This window comes from Oncorhynchus tshawytscha, linkage group LG13, assembly GCF_018296145.1.
Source record: "Oncorhynchus tshawytscha isolate Ot180627B linkage group LG13, Otsh_v2.0, whole genome shotgun sequence".
Classification (NCBI taxonomy): domain Eukaryota; kingdom Metazoa; phylum Chordata; class Actinopteri; order Salmoniformes; family Salmonidae; genus Oncorhynchus; species Oncorhynchus tshawytscha.
The window spans coordinates 73,322,123-73,339,932 of NC_056441.1; the positions used below are offsets into that span (position 1 = coordinate 73,322,123).

A 17,810-nucleotide genomic window follows, 5' to 3' on the forward strand; every position below is an offset into this window, starting at 1 on the left:
GGGCAGAGTAGAACAGATAGCTCACTAGTGGTGGCTATTCAGCAGACTTATTGTCTGGGGGTAGAAGCTATTTGCCAGTCTGTAAGTTTTAGCAATGATGCGCCTGTACTGCCCGCATCTGAGTGAAGGAAGAGCGAGAACAGGCCGAGTTTTGGTTGGCTGATGAACTTCTTGGCCTTCCTGCGACACCTGGTTTTTGTAAGTGTCCTGGAAAGCAGGCAGTGTGCACCCAATGGTGCGTTCGGCTGAGTGTACCACCCTCTGTAGTGCCTTGCAGTCAGCGGCGGTGGAGCTGCTGTACCAGGCTGTGATGCAGCCCGAAAGTATGCTCTTGATGGTCCTCCTGTAGAACACTGCGAGTGCCCTCGGGGACAGGCCAAATTTCGCTGTCACTGTCGTGCCTTCTTCACCACGTGTCCGTGTGGTTTGACCATTTCAGCTCCTCTGAGATGTGTACGCAGAGGAACTTTACATTTTCAACTGTCTCCATGGTGACCCCGTTGATGAGAATGGGGGCATGCTCAGCCTGGTTCCTCCCGAAGTCCACAATCAGCTGTTTGGTTTGCCAATGTTGAGGGAGAGGTTGTTTACCTGGTACCACACTGTCAGAGTGCCTACCTCCTCTGTGTAGGCCATCTTGTCATTGTTAGTAGTCAGGCCTAATACTGTTGTGTAGTCAGCAACCTTGATGATGGAGTTGGAACTGTGTGAGGCCACGCAGTCGTGGGTATACAGGGAGTACAGGAGGGGACTGAGGACACACCCTTGTGAGGCCCCCGTGTTGCGGATCAGTGTGGAGCATGTAATGTTGCCTACCTTCACCACCTGGTGGTGGCCCGTCAGGAAGTCCAGAACCCAGTTGCATAGGGAATAGTTCAGTCCCAGGGCTGTGATTTTTATGGTGGCATTTCTCTTGTCCAGGTGGGTAAGGATAGTGTGTAGCTCAATGGCAATTGTGTCCTCTGTGGATCATTCGAGCTGTAGGTGAATTGGAGAGGGTCATGTGTGTTGGGGAGGGAGGAGGTGATGTGGTCTTTGACTAGCCTCTCAAAGCACTTCATGATGACGGGGGTGAGTGTTACGGGTCGGTAGTCATTCAGTTCAGTTACTTTTCCTTTCTTGGGCAGGGGGATGATAGTGGACATCTTGAAGCAGGTGGGGATAACGGCCTGAGCTAGAGAAAGCTTGAAAATGTCAGAAACATAACAGCTAGCTGGTCTGCACTCTGAGGGCGTGGCTAGGGATGCCGCCTGGGATGGCAGCCTTGCGAGAGTTAACACGTTTGAATTACTTACATTTGTATTCCATGGACACCGTAAGCACGTAGCCCTCGTCATCAGGGGCTCTCCTCGGCAGCTCAGAGTTTTTTGCTTCAAGTGTGAGAAAAAGGTATGCAGTTCATCCGGTAAGGCGGTGTTGGTGTCCGTGAAGTGACTGGCTTTCTTTTTGCAATTGTTAATTGTTAAAAGCCCCTGCCAACCCGCTGAATTGCTCCTCCACGTGGTCCCTATACTTGAGTCTTGCCATCTTGATCCATCTGCATAGGTCGTATTTGTACTGTTCGACCATAAAATTGTCCTTGGTCACCTTGCCATGTTTATAAGCAGCATCTCTCTCCTTCAGTTTCCTGACAAGGCTCCCATTAATCCACAGTTTTTGATTCTGATAAGTTTTGAAAGACACTACCGGCATCACATCATCCATGCATTTTTTATGAATTCGATGACTTTGTCGGGGTATTCATTGAAGTTATCCCCAGAGGCGACTCGGAACGTATTCCAGTCCACGTAATCAAAATCTTTGAACATGAATTCTGATTGGTCAGACCAGCTTTGTACAGACCTGACCACCGGAACTTCCGTCTTCAGTCTGTTTGTAGACGGGTAGGAGCAAAATTGAGTCATTGTGGAGTTTTGGTGTCGGCTTGACTCCCAGGCAACCAGGCACCTTACTGAAGAAGCTAGCCCGTGTTGTTCTGCCATCACCGGGAATTCGGGAAGGTCGGGTGGAAGGTGAGTACCCAGCGATTCATATTCCAATAGTTCTACTCGGGTGTATGAAGTAATGCACAAAACAAATTGGGTAAGAACATTTTCAAAAGTAGAAACCTGCAATGTTTTGTAGGAGTTCGAGGCCATTTTAGCCTTCTAACGTCTCCTACGCGCCTGGTGAGAATTGTAGAGGGAAACAGAAAACACGCAGGCCTAAGTGTTCATGAGAGTCTTACCTTTCAGAAATGGTGTCATGGCTACTACATGAGTGAAGAGCAAAATAATCTACTAGGCTATACTGTAGCCTACATATGGTGCTCTGAAGTTTGAAGACAGAGATTTCTGAGTTGCGAGTTTCCAGTTGTTTTGAACCCGGCAATAACATGCTAGCAAAATGCTCTGACAGTCCTGCTAATAGATGAGCAAACTCGACTAATGACCCACTGGGCAAAAACTGGTTGAATCAAAAGCAAATTCCATGTCATTTCAACCAAAAACGTAAATGTGACTTTGAATCAACATGAACAACTGATTTAATTTGCAAATTTGCACCCAACTTATAACCTAAATCCAATGACAGGATGACACTTTTTGTTGATTTCACATTAGTTGACAATTCAACCAAATGTAAATCAAAACTAAACATTGAACTGTGCCCATTGGGGAGCACTCACCTTAACTTAGCTAGCATTTCCCAGCCTAATTGTAACCAAATATCCAAAGGGAGATTCATTGGGAAAAAAATCGGACATTGATTGATTTACCAAGACATGTCCCCTGCTTGTCTCAAAGCAACGCGATGTCACTGTCCCAATCAAAAGGGTGCTAAAATGATCACCTAGTTGACAACACGCAACAATTGCGTAACATTTTTTTTATAACGGTTGGTTGACTTTCGGAGTTTCACATAGGCCTAACCACGTCTCTATGAACTAACTAGCGGTGCGTTCAGTTGAGTATACATTTTTTTTACACCATTGCAGCAGCACAAAAGATTTAGAGCTGACCCAAAATCATTCTGTGCTAAAGCCCCGAAGCATGGTCCTGGTGATGTCCCATCGTCAATGATGTGTTGAATCAATTAATGCATCGAAGAGATGTTAAAGGCCCAATGCAGCCATTTGTATATTAATATCAAATCATTTCTGGATATTAAGTACCTTACTGTAATAAATGTCCATTAAAATGGGAAAGAATTGCTTCAGAGCAAAACTATTTCTGAAGCAAGGATTTTGCTAGGACTGTCTGGGGTCCAAGTGGAGGGGAAACTGAAAACTTATTGGACGTTTGGAACTCTTGTTATTGGTCTATTAACCAATTTACTACATGGTGATGTCACCATGGAAAGTCTAAACTCCAGCCTATGCAAACCTGCTGATTAGAAGGTCCGGTGTAGAGTGTATTTTCAACCAGCAACTATCAGCAACTAAATAACATGTTTTTTTAAATCACACTTATACAGTGTTAGTTTAATCAGCTGTTGTACAATATGATACAAAACACAGGAAAAACAGAATTGTGACTGCACTGGGCCTTTAAAGGTGAAAGTAAAGAAAATATGTTATGAATAAATACATTACAAGAGGACAACTCGCAATCAGACAAAAATAGCTATGTATTTACACAAAATAAATAACATTTAGACTTTAAAACACAGTTATGCACATATCAGGCCTATAGCCTACATTAGTTTATTCTCACATGTATACATATATTAGCTTACTCAATCAATTCCCATTTCTTGGGAATTTAGTAATATCTTTGTGAGAGTAACCTATGACGTCTACACTTTCCACAGGAATCTGCATGGCCATGTCATGATCCACTGGGTCAAAGAGTGAAACCCCCTCCATGTTTCTAAATGTTCAATCTCTTACAATGCAATGCAATGCTGATCTGATCCCATTTCCAATCCCTATTTAATGCCATTAACAAAATCTCACAACGCATTGCCTTCGATCTTACAACCTGTATGTAGTATTGTCTATTTATTATACAGGTTTATGTCAATGGCATAGCAGGGGTTCATTTTAGCAGCATCCTCTCTGTGCAGTAGCTCAGCCGGTGTGGTCTAAATTTAACCCTAATGTCATGTGACATGAATGTCTATTTTAGCATTGCTGCCTGCTACTCACAGGCAGAGAGAAAGAAAGATTAGGAGTAGAGAGAAACCTGACACTCCCCACGACCACAGAGAGACTAGCACGCAAACATCACCCATGCAGCCCTACAAGTGTTCTCTTGGTGCACCAAACACAACATGCCCCATTTGTGGGTCCCATAAGGTTGGCAGGAGGAAAGAGCTGGTCATGAATAGAGCCTGATATCAAATGATTTTCAAACAACTGTACAATATTTCCCTGCACTATATGCCTATGCCAGAGTATGTGAGCGGAGCGTGCCCAATTTGTCTGGAGCTCAGAGCAAGGTTCCGAAAGGCTGGCGCGTTGGCCTTCTCGCCTGCTCCAATAGCACTCCAAAGTAGCGCTCACTTCATGAGCTCAGGACATGCCTGGCCCAGCATGTATTTGTAGTCTACTTGTGTGCTGCTATAGCCCCTTGCTTTAGCTACTGTCATGGAGGTCGCTAAATGTTTTCATAAAGACACGGATAAAACACACAGGTGCAAAATCATGGTGACTTACAAACAGGGATGGAGCCAGAGGAGTGTCTGGGGTGGCACTGAACACCCCTGACATCTGATTGGCCACCCCGGGTGCCACCCCAAAATACCATTCGCTACTGGCAGTTAATGCTGATTGACATCTCATTTGCATCATCACCGGACCCCAGAGCAGTTCCCTACCTGAGGCTAGTCAGAGTCAGTGTGGTCAGACTTCAGAAAATTTAAAAACTATCGGCCTTTATCGAATCTTCCATTCCTCTCAAAAATGTTTAGAAAAGGCTGTTGCGCAGCAACTCACTGCCTTCCTGAAGACAAACAATGTATACGAAATGCTTGTCTGGTTTTAGACCCCATCATAGCACTGAGACTGCACTTGTGAAGGTGGTAAATGACCTTTTAATGGCATCAGACCGAGGCTCTGCATCTGTCCTCGTGCTCCTAGACCTTAGTGCTGCTTTTGATACCATCGATCACCACATTCTTTTGGAGAGATTGGAAACCCAAATTGGTCTACACGGACAAGTTCTGGCCTGGTTTAGATCTTATCTGTCGGAAAGATATCAGTTTGTCTCTGTGAATGGTTTGTCCTCTGACAAATCAACTGTAAATTTCGGTGTTCCTCAAGGTTCCATTTTAGGACCACTATTGTTTTCACTATATACTTTACCTCTTGGGGATGTCATTCGAAAACATAATGTTAACTTTCACTGCTATGTGGATGACACATAGCTGTACATTTCAATGAAACATGGTGAAGCCCCAAAATTGCCCTCGCTAGAAGCATGTGTTTCAGACATAAGGAAGTGGATGGCTTTCTACTTTTAAACTCGGACAAAACAGAGATGCTTGTTCTAGGTCCCAAGAAACAAAGAGATCTTCTGTTGAATCTGACAATTAATCTTAATGGTTGTACAGTCGTCTCAAATAAAACTGTGAAGGACCTCGGCGTTACTCTGGACCCTGATCTCTCTTTTGAAGAACATATCGAGACCATTTCAAGGACAGCTTTTTTCCATCTACGTAACATTGCAAAAATCAGGAACTTTCTGTCCAAAAATGATGCAGAAAAATTATTCCATGCTTTTGTCACTTCTAGGTTAGATTACTGCAATGCTCTACTTTCCGGCTACCCGGAAAAAGCACTAAATAAACTTCAGTTAGTGCTAAATACGGCTGCTAGAATCCTGACTAGAACCAAAAAATTAGATCATATTACTCCATTGCTAGCCTCCCTACACTGGCATCCTGTTAAGGCAAGGGCTGATTTCAAGGTTGTACTGCTAACCTACAAAGCATTACATGGGCTTGCTCCTACCTATCTTTCTGATTTGGTCCTGCCGTACATATCTACACGTACACTACGGGCACAAGACGCAGGCCTCCTAATTGTCCCTAGAATTTCTAAGCAAACAGCTGGAAGCAGGGCTTTCTCCTATAGAGCTCCATTTTTATGGAATGGTCTGCCTACCCATGTAAGAGACGCAAACTCGGTCTCAAACTTTAAGTTTTTACTGAAGACTCATCTCTTCAGTGGGTCATATGATTGAGTGTAGTCTGGCCCAGGAGTGGGAAGGTGAACGGAAAGGCTCTGGAGCAACGAACCGCCCTTGCTGTCTCTGCCTGGCCGGTTCCCCTCTTTCCACTGGGATTCTCTGCCTCTAACCCTATTACAGGGGCTGAGTCACTGGCTTACTGGGGCTCTTTCATACCGTCCCTAGGAGGGGTGCGTCACTTGAGTGGGTTGAGTCACTGATGTGATCTTCCTGTCTGGGTTGGCGCCCCCCCTTGGGTTGTGCCGTGGCGGAGATCTTTGTGGGCTATACTCGGCCTTGTCTCAGGATGGTAAGTTGGTGGTTGAAGATATCCCTCTAGTGGTGTGGGTGATGTGCTTTGGCAAAGTGGGTGGGGTTATATCCTTCCTGTTTGGCCCTGTCCGGGGGTGTCCTCGGATGGGGCCACAGTGTCTCCTGACCCCTCCTGTCTCAGCCTCCAGTATTTATGCTGCAGTAGTTTATGTGTCGGGTGGCTAGGGTCAGTTTGTTATATCTGGAGTACTTCTCCTGTCCTATTCGGTGTCCTGTGTGAATTTAAGTGTGCCCTCTCTAATTCTCTCTTTCTCTCTTTCTTTCTCTCTCTCGGAGGACCTGAGCCCTAGGACCATGCCTCAGGACTACCTGACATGATGACCTTGCTGTCCCCAGTCCACCTGGCCGTGCTGCTGCTCCAGTTTCAACTGTTCTGCCTTATTATTATTTGACCATGCTGGTCATTTATGAACATTTGAACATCTTGGCCATGTTCTGTTATAATCTCCACCCGGCACAGCCAGAAGAGGACTGGCCACCCCCCATAGCCTGGTTCCTCTCTAGGTTTCTTCCTAGGTTTTGGCCTTTCTAGGGAGTTTTTCCTAGCCACCGTACTCCTACACCTGCATTGCTTGCTGTTTGGGGTTTTAGGCTGGGTTTCTGTACAGCACTTTGAGATATCAGCTGATGTGCGAAGGGCTATATAAATACATTTGATTTGATTTGATTTCACAAGGACCAAGTCTACCACCACCAGGTCAGAGCATCTAGATGATTTTCTCAGATTAAGCCTCACTTTAAAATGTTGGTTGTTAATTCATGTGTGTTCTTGTTTTGATGGCTGTGGCATTTTTATTGTGATTATACACTTATGGTTCTTATCTTATTTTAATGTAATAGATGTATCAAGGGATGACACAGAGACCTCTGACTCTGAGTAAGACAGTGAGCCAGAGCTGCCAGGAGAGGTCATCAAGCCCCTCCCAACTGCATCAAGCACCAGGTATGCTGTTCCAAAAGGAACCAATGGTAGGACAGGCCTATACCTTAAACTACACATTTTAGTTAGCAGCTGTTAGTATCTAATCTTGTGGATCCCATAACTATACATTTCCATAGAGATATGACACATTATTTAACGTGTTTTCAGACATTTCAAGATCCAGAGAAGAGGGTCCTGTACAGACGTGTTTGAAATCATTTCCCAGAACTCAGCATGGTACTAGGAAAGGGGTTTTCAACAGCTCCTGGTATAAGGACAATTCATGGCTTGAATATTAAGTAAGTCAAGATTTGACTTAGTTTTACCCGTAGGCATTATTCTCTGCCCAATACACCTGAATCTGCCTTCACATCACAGTCAGGTTTTTGTAACTGGAAAAAGGCACCGTCTAAAGATTCTGGGTTCAAGCTCCATTCGAAGGCAGAGCATCATATCAATGCTATGTATGCTTGGAATCAGCATAAAAGGGCTATTGACAGCAACTCATCAATGTTAGATGTCATAAATGAGGACCGGAAAAAGAAAGTGGAGGAAAACTGTACTGATATTAAAACAATTGCAGATGTGCTCCTATTAACTATCACTCAAAGTATAGCGCAGACAGGTCATTGAGAGTCTTATGACTCTCACAACAAGGGTAATTTTTTGACAATCTTAGAAGAAATAGCAAAGCATGACCCTCTCATAAAGAAAAGGATGAATGCATGTGGCAATGCTAAGTACACAAGCCACCAAACCCAGAATAAAGTTCTTGAGGGCTTAGCTGAGATGGTTCTGTAACTCCTGTCGTCGGAAGGAGTGGACCAAAGCGCAGTGTGAAAAGTGTTCATGATTTTTTTTTTAATCAAAAAACACTCGAACAAAGTAACAAAACGAAAGTGAACAGTTCTGTCATGTAACAGAGACTAAACAGAAAATAACTACCCACGAACACAGGTGGGAAAAGGGCTGCCTAAGTATGATTCCCAATCAGAGACAACGATAGACAGCTGCCTCTGATTGGGAACCATACTCGGCCAAAAACAAAGAAATAGATAACATAGAATGCCCACCCAAAATCACACCCTGACCTAACCAAATAGAGAAATAAAATGGCTCTCTAAGGTCAGGGTGTGACAGGTACAAAGTCAAATAATAAGAGAAGTAAAAGAAAGTGAAGTTTTTAGTGTAATTGCAGATTAAACAAAATATTTAAAGAAAAGATAACAAATGTCTTCAGTTGTGAGGTTACAATGGGGCCATCCACGAAAGCTTGTTACACTTTCAGTCAGCTGAAAGCTTATATGCAGAAGGTCTCACAAAAATTATCATTGATTGCCTTGAAAAACATGGTCTGGACTACAGAAATAATCTTGTGGGGCAGGCAAAGCTATGATGGTGCATCTGTCATGAGCGGAAAGCAATCTGGTGTGTCTGCATGGATTAAAAACAGTGCAAGATTTGCATTTTATGTGCACTGGCATGCATATTGTTTTCATTTGGTTCTTGTCGATGCTGTAAAATCAGTTATGCCCAATTTATAGACTATAATGATTTAATAAAACAAAATGTTTTTTAAATGCTGAGCACTTGGTAATGTCCCTGACTCCCTCCCAGCCTTGTGTGTTGCACTCGCAAATGCTTCACAATGTATTTCTTTGTACCCTATAGCCTTGAAATAATTGAAATAAATAAGAAATCAAAAACTGAAAAATTGGGCGTGCAAAATTATTCAGCCCCTTTACTTTCAGTGCAGCAAACTCTCTCCAGAAGTTCAGTGAGGATCTCTGAATGATCCAATGTTGACCTAAATGACTAATGATGATAAATACAATCCACCTGTGTGTAATCAAGTCTCCGTATAAATGCACCTGCACTGTGATAGTCTCAGAGGTCCGTTAAAAGCGCAGAGAGCATCATGAAGAACAAGGAACACACCAGGCAGGTCCGAGATACTGTTGTGAAGAAGTTTAAAGCCAGATTTGGATACCAAAAGCTTTCCCAAGCTTTAAACATCCCAAGGAGCACTGTGCAAGCGATAATATTGAAATGGAAGGAGTATCAGACCACTGCAAATCTATCAAGACCTGGCCGTCCCTCTAAACTTTCAGCTCATACAAGGAGAAGACTGATCAGAGATGCAGCCAAGAGGCCCATGATCACTCTGGATGAACTGCAGAGATCTACAGCTGAGGTGGGAGACTCTGTCCATAGGACAACAATCAGTCGTACATTGCACAAATCTGGCCTTTATGGAAGAGTGGCAAGAAGAAAGCCATTTCTTAAAGATATCCATAAAAAGTGTGTTTAAAGTTTGCCACAAGCCACCTGGGAGACACACCAAACATGTGGAAGAAGGTGGCCTGGTCAGATGAAACCAAAATTGAACTTTTTGGCAACAATGCAAAACGTTATGTTTGGCGTAAAAGCAACACAGCTCATCACCTGAACACACCATCCCCACTGTCAAACATGGTGGTGGCAGCATCATGGTTTGGGCCTGCTTTTCTTCAGCAGGGACAGGGAAGATGGTTAAAATTGATGGGAAGATGGATGGAGCCAAATACAGGACCATTCTGGAAGAAAACCTGATGGAGTCTGCAAAAGACCTGAGACTGGGACGGAGATTTGTCTTCCAACAAGACAATGATCCAAAACATAAAGCAAAATCTACAATGGAATGGTTCAAAAATAAACATATCCAGGTGTTAGAATGGCCAAGTCAAAGTCCAGACCTGAATCCAATCGAGAATCTGTGGAAAGAACTGAAAACTGCTGTTCACAAATGCTCTCCATCCAACCTCACTGAGCTCGAGCTGTTTTGCAAGGAGGAATGGGAAAAAAATTCAGTCTCTCGATGTGCAAAACTGATAGAGACATACCCCAAGCGACTTACAGCTGTAATCGCAGCAAAAGGTGGCGCTACAAAGTATTAACTTAAGGGGGCTGAATAATTTTGCACGCCCAATTTTTCAGTTGTAGATTTGTTAAAAAAGTTTGAAATATCCAATAAATGTCGTTCCACTTCATGATTGTGTCCCACTTGTTGTTGATTCTTCACAAAAAAATACAGTTTTATATCTTTATGTTTGAAGCCTGAAATGTGGCAAAAGGTTGCAAAGTTCAAGGGGGCCGAATACTTTCGCAAGGCACTGTATTTAGAGTGTTTATATGTTGTTTAACATGACATGTAGCCTATTTGAAATGATTATTATATTCACCTTTTCATTCAAATACTTTTCATTCAAGTCATGTGGTTTGGTTTCAATACTTCAAAACCAAATGGTAGGTCTAGGTAGTCAGAAAAATAGATGGGTGTTGGTTAAATTGTGATTTTAATGAACGTGAAAGGGTTTTTAGAGAGCGGGTGGAAAGGAGATGGAGCACCAGAGCGGTGCGCAATGAGCGGGATTTCCAACGCTCAACTCAGCTAACCTATTTTGGGCCTATGGTGACTGCATAAGAGAGCGATGGCCGTTTGATTGTGTATATGGGTGTTCACTGTACATGTGTGTAAGCATGCACGTGTCCATTTCCCATGTGTGCTTTTGTGTATGTTTGCACTATGTTTGTTTGAAAGTCTGTATCAGTGTGTATTGGTCAGGAGCTGGTTGAATGGTCCAATCCTACAGTGCAGTGCTATCTGACTTAATTTGGTCTGGTCAGGTGAAGATGAGGTGCTGGTGCTCTAGGATCCTGTACTCAGCCTTGTGCTGCTCAAACAGCTTAGCCAGCGCCTCCAGGTAACAGCCATGCAGCCTGTCTACCTCAGCTGATGAGGGGCTCACGTTCCTCTCCACCACTATGGGCTCTCCCACTGAGAAAGAGATGGAGAGAGGAAGGGAAGGGAAGGAGGGAAAGATGGGCCAAGGGTAGATGGGGAGAGAGAGAGAGAGAGAGAGAGAGAGGCAGTTGAGAAAGAGAGAGTAAAAATACAGATGGGGTTCAGTGAGAGCAGAAAATGAAAGGCAGAGGAATTACAGAATGTTCAAATGTAGTCACTCAAAGGAGGAACAGGAGAGAAAGGGAGGGGAGAGATAAAGGAAGTGGAACAAAGGGCAAGACTGAGGACACATGAGTTTACAGCTCTAAGGTGATTTGATTGGCTGTAGCCCAGTGACCCTTCACTGTGGACGGCTCTGTTCCAGCTGGTCACGATGTCTTGGCTGACCTCAGCTGCGGCCATGGTTACAGTTACCCTTAACACAGTTAGCTATGAACCAGTTTACCAGTTTCCCATATATGTCGGCTGTTCTCCCTCTCCCCCAGTGAGCTTTTATTTTGCCATCTGGGTGATGACTAGCTAACTAGAAGATTTCCTTCAATCAGAGCACTGTGACTGCACATTGTTTCTGAATGTTGTTTGTAAATAGTTTAAGGAATATGTTTCCCCATAGACACAAATGGATCATATTTTAGTCTCTTTTTCCTTGTCACCTCTCTCTTCCTATGACTTTCCACCCATATTGTCCCCCATCCCCCACTCACCAATGGTGTAGATGGGTTGTCTGAAGGGCATGAAGCCCAAGCTGTACTGGAAGACCCCCCGGGCGTGGAACAGAGGCAGGCTGAAGCCCAGGGTCTTCCTCATGCCCTCCTGGATGGTACGGACCAGGGAGCCCTTTGGGTTCTTCAGCTGATTAAACAGATCATTCTCCCCAAAGGAGAACACTGGCACCAGATGAGCCCTGCACACAGGAAAAGGTGAGAGAACAAGTCAGAATTTTTTTACCAGATGCATAATTCCACGCTTGACCGCAACCTCATAATTTGATGTTTGTGGTTGTTTGCAAAATCAATGTGTTTCAATGTGATCTTTTTTTTTTTTTTTTTGCAAAAGAAATCTATGTCATTATTGCTCTCACACCAATCTATCTAAAGTGGAATGTAGAGCGGCTACCCATAATCCTTCTGACCTGAGTGTATCCTAATTCTGTTTTTAACAACTAAATGCCCAGTCAAATGAGTGATTCTTTCAAATCTCTGAGCGGAGGACATAAATCAGTTAATCATGCAGGTGTGTGTGTACTGTAATATTACAGTGCTTTTCCTTTCATCTCAACACATGGGTCATTAAAAGCCCTGGGGTTAAGATTCATAGGTCACTTCATGGCCTACAGTACATTCAGTAATGGCCCTTATGGGGGAGATTTCAGTCAACATGAACATTTATAATACTTTATTTAAAACGAGATGGTTATAGATGATGAGTAGATTGACAGGAAATAAGGCAGGAAGGATGCATTTTTAAGTGTACAAGCGAACCCAGACAGAGACTCACCCACACCTGAGAGCAATCTTGACAAAGCCCTTCCTGTTGAGGGCCTCCAGGCCTGGCCTCCAGGGACTCTGCCGTCCCGCCAATCACTATGATTGACACGTTGCCCCCTCCCTTCTGGCTCAACACATGGGTAAGACTCTTCTTGGAACAAGAAACAACCCCTTAGGGGAGGTACAGCACAGTATACTTAGAACAAATGTGGCCAGGAAAAAACTTTCACAGGGCATAGTTTATTTGAAAAGACTTACAATATCCACAATATGAAGAAAGAATTGTTGACAAACTAATACTGCACTACAGTGTGCGACACAATGTTTGGACCTTGAAATGTAATGTTCGGGTCCTTCAAAATGCACTCCAGTATTTACCTAACCTTGAAAGCTCACTGATAGTGTTTAAATGAGAAAAACCAGAAGCATTGTGGTGGAATGCATCTGATGGCTATGGTTCATAAATACATCCCTAACAAAGTTCACCTGAGAACATAAGGTACTCCCGGAAGAATGGGAAGCCGAACCAGATGCTGAGGGTATGCAGATAAGGAGTCATTCCTGGATAGAGCTCTTGGAAACCTGTGTATTCTGTACAGAAATTGCCAAACGCTCCGGCTACCAGGATTCCGTGAGGATGGAACCCCATCAGGTAGTTCCTTTCTGGGTCTAGGTCACATGTCTTAATCAGCTGACCACAGACACAGACAAGACATGAACAGTGAGAGGACAATGGATAAGACATAGGTTGAGTTCCTGCCTGACTAGATGCGCAGATGTTGCATTGCGTCAACCAATGGTCGTGTGCTACGTCATCGACTGTGCAGTCAGGCATCTGATGGTTATGTCATATGATGTGGTTAGCTGATATGTTAAATACCTATCCAGGCCTTGTAAGATCTGGCATACATCTGCAATGTAGTCGGGCAGGAACTCAACCTCAGAATGGGTGGATGTGACAGGGGCTGGGCCTTTAGCCATGGGATCACCATGATGTATTGGCCGATGACCACTTTACAATGGCTTTGACCTATTTGAGCTATTAATACACCAAAGGGCAGTGGATAAAGAGTGGGTAGGCAGTCATGAGACTGTCATGTAGGCAGTCATGAGACTGTCATGAGACTGTCATGTAGGCAGTCATGAGACTGTCATGTAGGCAGTCATGAGACTGTCATGTAGGCAGTCATGAGACTGTCATGTAGGCAGTCATGAGACTGTCATGTAGGCAGTCATTAGACTGTCATGTAGGCAGTCATGAGATGTTTGAGACAAACGTCCTCAATTACATTTATCATTCAGTTAATAGGTGTTCGCATACAAATTGTGATATTATTAATTCAACATGGAATTCAATCAGTAATTCTGAGTGTCATTACACACAGGCTGAAGTCTAAATTATGCAAAGAATGGTGCAATAACCTAATACTGTTGATAATAATGAGGCTTGATATTAGTTGGCCTCCATGCATCATTAAATGCATAGGCTACACAACCAGAACACGTCATAAGCCTACTTACATGGATGGGGAAATAGTCTCCAAAGTGTTTCCACACGGTCCAGTGGCGTACCCAGTCAGACCTGCGGCCCCCAGCCTGAGGTGTGTCCCAGTCCAGGTAGAGCCACAGGGCATACAGTGCAGCCACGTGCCAGTATCCATTCAACACGATCACAACGTACACACAAAAACAACACTGCGCTAGACAGACAGGACAAGATGGAAGTGAAGAGAAATATGGGCATCACATGAGTAAGCACTGATTTTAATTGACCCCAACCCTGGGCCACCATGGTTATGATTTGCTGAAGATGAGGAAGTGTGCAGAAGCCTACCAGTTACCTCCAAAGAGAAAGCAGAAGACCCATTGAAGAACTGCAGCTGTCTGTAAATGTCGGTTGAATGGGATATTCAACGGTGCAAGCTCTATCTTGACCATGTCTGCGGTTCCCACTCCCGGCTTCTAAAAGGTTCCGCAGTCTTGGGCACAGAGCAGGGGAAGCCCCTGTCCTTGTCAAAATCTTTTTATACTCAGCAGCTTTAACAAGGCGGTCATCCAAGTTCGTGGCATTTTGGCGAGACTTCATGCGCAGGACTATTCAAGAAAAATACAAATGATAGGCTATACTCATTTTTGTGTGCCTGGTCTCTTACCATACACTTGACTTTATCAACTTCCAAAACACTGGTCTAAATGGGCTGCTATATGATTGCGATATCAGGCTTTTGCCTACTCTTGTTTCTTTGTTCTAGCACCATCTTGTGGAAAACGTAAATTATAACCAAGGAGAAATTGAGTACACCCAGAGAAGAAGAGGAGAAGAGAGATTTTTTACCTTACCCAAACTGTCCACAAAAATAAATCACGAAGTGAGGAATTTTTGTATGGCGGTCAATGAGCGAGTTGAATTTGGTCTACAAAAATGTAATTGCCCATTTGATACATGAGGCATATTTGATCAAATAGAAGTTTTGTAATGGTTAGGTTGTTACGAATGCACTGATATGCATGGCATTTTGGCAACTTACCCAAAATGACTTTACATTGGGGTTGTGCCGGTTGTCATATAGATAGTTGGAGGACTCATCATGGATATTTTAGCATGGACATTGCCCTTGAGGGCTTCCACCGTTTTAAAGGAGTCAATTGGGTGGGGATTCCTATGAGTTGAGCGCCATCAGCCAATGAAGAAGAAGAAAATGGACTACTTTAAAATGGATATAGCATCAATAGTGCTGCCCATAATGTCACAGATGCTATAATGGCACAGATACAAAGATGAGGGACACATATGGGACACATATTTACATTGCCAAAGCAAGTGAAATAGATAAACAAAAGTGAAATTAACAATCAGAAATGAACTGTAAACATTACACTCACAAAAGTTTCAAAAGAGTAGGGACATTTCCAATGTCATATTATGTCTATATACAGTGTTGTAACAATGTGCAAATAGTTGAAGTACAAAAAGGGAAAATAAATAAACCTAAATATGGGTTGTATTTACAATGGTGTTTGTGCTTCAGTTGTTGCCCTTTTCTTGTGGCAACAGGTCACACATATTGCTGCTGTGATGGCACACTGTGGTATTTCACCCAATAGATATGGCAGTTCACCAAAATTGGATTTGTTTTCTAATTCTTTGTGGGTCTGTGTAATTTGAGGGAAATATTTGTCTCTAATATGGTCATACATTTGGCTTGAGGTTAGGAAGTGTCTGAGCCCGGTGACTCCCACCATTAGCTCTGACAAATTGAAAACCCTAGTCATTGACGACACCATTACCCGCAGTATTATACTTAAAAAGAATCAGCCAGTGATCATACATTGTATGTTCCAGGGGGCGGGGCTACCGACATAAAGGTTCATCTGAAGATGGTGCTGGCTGTGGCTTAAACTGGCGAGTGTTGACTGTATCGGGATATTGTTATTCACATCGTCACCAACGATGTTTGGATTAAACCATCAGCAACATAGCTTCAGCATGTAACTTAGCTAGAAAGATGTGTTGGCATCGAGTAATTGTCTCTGGCCCCCTCCCAGTTAAGGGGAGTGATGAGCTCTACAGCAGACTCAATCGCTGGTTTAAAAATGTTTTCTGAACCTCCCAAAAGATAGTGGAGGACTAAGCCTTGCCTGTGAGGAGTGATGGATTCCATCCAAGCTTGAGGGGGGCTCTCATCTATCAACGTAGACATGGCTCTAACGCTCCTAGCTTCACAATGAGACGGGGTGCAGGCCAGGCAGCAAGCTGTTAGCCAGCCTGCCCGCTTAGTGGTAATAAATGATATGGACACTTACATCGCTGCGCATTGGTCCTCCTCTTCTTCCACCAACAACGGTCGTTACAGAATCACCCACCACCAAAGGACCAACAGGACTGCTACCTTCACCTTTGTGCAAGGAGGAGCAGGAGGAGCACTGCCAGAGCCCTGCAAAATGACCTCCAGCAGGCCACAAATGTGCATGTGTCTGCTCAAACGGTCAGAAATAGACTCCATGAGGATGGTATGAGGGCCCGACGTCCACAGGTGGGGGTTGTGCTTACATCCCAACACCGTGCAGGACGTTTGGCATTTGCCAGAGAACACCAAGATTGGCAAATTCGGCACTGGCGCCCTGTGCTCTTCACAGATGAAAGCAGGTTCACACTGAGCACATGTGACAGATGTGACAGAGTCTGGAGACGCCGTGGAGAACGTTCTGCTGCCTGCAACATCCTCCAGCATGACCGGTTTCGCGGTGGGTCAGTCATGGTGTGGGGTGGCATTTCTTTGGGGGACCGCACAGCCCTCCATGTGCTCGCCAGAGTTAGCCTGACTGCCATTAGGTACCCAGATGAGATCCTCAGACCCCTTGTGAGACAATATGCTGGTGCGGTTGGCCCTGGGTTGCTCCTAATGCAAGACAATGCTAGACCTCATGTGGCTGGAGTGTGTCAGCAGTTCCTGCAAGAGGAAGGCATTGATGCTATGGACTGGCCTGCCCGTTCCCCAGACCTGAATCCAATTGAGCACATCTGGGACATCATGTCTCGCTCCATCCACCAACGCCACGTTGCACCACAGACTGTCCAGGAGTTGGCGGATGCTTTAGTCCAGGTCTGGGAGGAGATCCCTCAGGAGACCATCCGCCACCTCATCAGGAGCATGCCCAGGCTTGTAGGGAAGTCATACAGGCACGTGGAGGCCACACACACTACTGAGCCTCATTTTGACTTGTTTTAATGACATTACATCAAAGTTGGATCAGCCTGTAGTGTGGTTTTCCACTTTAATTTTGAGTGTGACTCCAAATCCAGACCTCCATGGGTTGATAAATTTGATTTCCATTGATAATTTTTGTGTGATTTTGTTGTCAGCACATTCAACTATGTAAAGAAAAAAGTTTCATTCATTCAGATATAGGATGTGTTATTTTAGTGTTCCCTTTATTTTTTTGAGCAGTGTATATATATATTTTTTAATTAGGGGGGTTATAAACTATTAATAAAAGTGTGATTTGATTTGACTATTTGGGATCTCAGAAATAAACAAGTGCAGACTGGGAAAATGGTTTTGAACAGTCATCCAACTCTGAATTTCAATTTGGGAATTAGGGCCTCTTTCTTTAGCTCCAACTTTCCGACCTGA

At 44.0% G+C, this 17,810-nt stretch overlaps 1 protein-coding gene across 1 annotated transcript; it reads right to left on the reverse strand.

Moving 5' to 3' along the window:
• Window positions 1-10,535: 10,535 nt before the first annotated feature.
• On the reverse strand, window positions 10,536-14,846 carry LOC112247390 (2-acylglycerol O-acyltransferase 1-like). Its single transcript, XM_042296331.1, is given in 7 exon segments — window positions 10,536-11,221; window positions 11,893-12,092; window positions 12,686-12,727; window positions 12,729-12,846; window positions 13,162-13,366; window positions 14,197-14,375; window positions 14,517-14,846. Coding segments are annotated over 7 exon segments (996 nt in total). The 5' UTR covers window positions 14,614-14,846; the 3' UTR covers window positions 10,536-11,066.
• Window positions 14,847-17,810: the final 2,964 nt, after the last annotated feature.